This window comes from Sinocyclocheilus rhinocerous, unplaced genomic scaffold, assembly GCF_001515625.1.
Source record: "Sinocyclocheilus rhinocerous isolate Xijiao unplaced genomic scaffold, SAMN03320098_v1.1 scaffold1163, whole genome shotgun sequence".
Taxonomy (NCBI): Eukaryota; Metazoa; Chordata; class Actinopteri; order Cypriniformes; family Cyprinidae; genus Sinocyclocheilus; species Sinocyclocheilus rhinocerous.
In genome coordinates, this window is record NW_015642328.1 from 6,801 (window position 1) to 9,451 (window position 2,651).

General features: G+C 44.7%; 1 protein-coding gene across 2 annotated transcripts in view; it reads left to right on the forward strand.

Annotated features, from left to right (window-relative positions):
- The first annotated feature begins 427 nt into the window (after positions 1 to 427).
- LOC107755774 (neurexin-3a-beta) overlaps positions 428 to 2,651 on the forward strand; it is a 137,185-nt gene continuing 134,961 nt past the window's right edge. For both annotated transcript variants that reach the window (XM_016572669.1, XM_016572670.1), the window contains exon 1: positions 428 to 1,336. In XM_016572669.1, the coding sequence (XP_016428155.1) occupies positions 1,066 to 1,336 (271 nt within the window). In that variant the 5' untranslated portion in view covers positions 428 to 1,065. The remainder of the gene's footprint in view (positions 1,337 to 2,651) is intronic.

The following is a 2,651-nucleotide window of genomic DNA, read 5'->3' on the forward strand; positions in this document are numbered from 1 at the left end:
TTCAGCAGCTTTTCGAGAACAGACAATTTCATATAATATTTCGTAACATTTCACATTTTATTTTCACACTGTCAAATATATTACTGAGAGGAAGCATTACTTCCCTTCCCTCCTCAGCGAAAGCTGTTTAAAAGTTTTTTTTTATTTTCTACCTTAATTCCCACAACTGTCTGTCATTGTTTCTTTCACTCCCTGTATCTCTTAATTTGCTCTTCCTTCCATAATACATACAAGTTCATCTCCATCCGAGACAGCAGCTATGTTTTCAGTGGGGATTTGTATCGGCATCCCCGTTTTTCCGCACTTCTACACCCAACCACACACATATGCAGGCACAAACCACACATCCTCTTCTCATCCCATTCTGTTTGCTTTGTTTCACCTGTGCCGATCTCTCTCGCGCGCTCTCTCTCCCTCCTCCCTCCAGCTCCGTCTCTCACTCGTGCGCTTTCGTTCGCTCTCCCTCCCTCTCACACTCTCATTGCTTAGCAGAGCTGCTGAAAGTGCGTCAAGCCTCTGTCCAAATACAGACAGGCTGAGCAATACTAATCTCAGGAGGAAGAAAATCAGAAGAGCGTGTGCGTGTGTCAGCGAGCAGTGTTTCAGCCCAAGCCTTTGTATTGCAACACCTTAGGAGCCCAGGAGCGGACAGTGCCGGGAAGAAAAAGAGGAATCGGTTTCATACTAGAGTTTATCCTTTTGAAGAAAGCAGGAAGAAAAAAGTATTTTCTTCCTCTGCTTCCTTTGTGTGGGATGGACAGTGAATGAGTGGCAGGGTCGGGTCATGACCCTCTTTTCCTCCGGGTAATTGTCACCTCTTCAGGTCTCGTGGTGACTGATGCAGCTTTGAGAGGATTGGACCCCATTGCAGACGCTCCTTCCCATCCGTTGGCTCAGCAGCTGTAAACGGGCTCTCGTCCTAATTGAGTGCATTTTCACAGGGGCCAGCTGTGGGTGCTGGACGAGGAGGTTGGGACTCCTAGCATGGGGTTTTCTGCATCATGAGAGAACTCTCTTCTCTCGGTTCTTCGCGCCTTGTGTCTAAGAGCGAGTCGGGTGTGCGTCATGCATCCCAGCAGAGCGGCGAAGGCGCCGTTTCTTGGCGGTCGAGAGGGGCGGCTCGGATGGACCCCTTGGATGTGGTCTCTGACGTTGGGATGTATTGTCGGTTCGGTGTGGAGTTCCTCACCCGGCTCGGATAGTTCAGTGGCTGCCGCTGGACCCCCTGGGGTGGCAACCTCGTACACGCATCCCGAACACCCGTTTCACAACGGGCGGCACCACGCTTCGCCCATCTCCATATACCGTTCTCCAGCTTTCCTCAGAAGTGGCCACGGTGAGTCCCTTGTGGTACTCCTAAAGAGTTCTTCTATTTTGTTTGTTCAGGAGTCTGACTTGCCCCCCCCCCCTAACCTCAATAGTTAATTGCGACGGGGGAATAATCGGGATTTCGTTTATTGAGGGAAGATTGTGTCAGATGCTCTCAATAGTGGTTATCGGGATTTGTATCTGTGCTTGCAGTTTAATTAAAGCAGGGAAGATAGTGCATCAGTGGGGCTATAATAAGTCTGGCTTTAGATTGGGTTTTTGGAACAAGGGGATCTGATAAGCGTTGAGCTATTTTGTGGTTATGGAGAGCGGAGTTCTCTCTCCCAAGGCACACAGGCAATTACCCTATTAAAGTCTGAAGCGAGCAGCCTTAACTATGCTATGCTGTGCTGTGCTATGATTGCTCTTTTGCAGTGGTTTGGTGTCAACAAACCTTTCGCATTGTACCTAAGGTAGTGTAGAAATGCCTGGCTTTAGAGAAGTTGACGGTTGTATTTTAAAGTGCGCAATGGGAAGATGACAGAGACGTTTTCTAGATGAAAACAGAACTTTGAGCAAGAACCTGTAGATGAAGTGTCTTTGAAGTGATGCAGATCAAGACGTAAAGGACTGACCTCTATTCACCTGCCATTTCCCTGTAATTGAATTATTTGAATGGGGCCGGCATTGTTTGCTTTATATTATTCAAATGTCTTGAAGGGTGCATGCGCTTGGGGAAATGTACTCACAAAATTCTAAAGGACATTGAGGTAATGCAGTGATTAATTTCCAGCTTACCTTTGCGCTCTTTCAGTACATGGCAATTGGGAATAGCAGTCTTAATTCAGCCTTGAAGCCGTTAGCTCGTTACGATGAAAAAACATTTGATTGCAGTAATGCATTTATTTGGACTCGAGCAGAGCGGCTTTTCTTACCTCAGCGGCTTTATACTTACAAATCACATTTATTCTGCTCACGTGGTGCTTTTTCCTTTACACTCAGACTTTATTTTTAGACGGATTTCTCTTGTAAGCCGTGTGTGGGTGTACGAGGAGTTCATCAGGCACATTTAAAACCCCTCTTTCTAATTAAATCAATAGATGCAAGTTTTCATTTTACAGTCAGAGCTAATTTACATAAACACTGAAAAAAATGATACTAACTTTTTTAAGGTAAGTGGTTGCAAACAATTTATTTGAGCTACAGTTAATAAAAAAATATGTTGAAAGTTAGTCAGCTAAATTTGTTTATTTAAATTAAGTTAAAATAAATTGTTTGCAACCACTTATATTTTTACCATGGTATTGAGGTGCTATATGTGTGGTTTTAACTGTTTATCATGA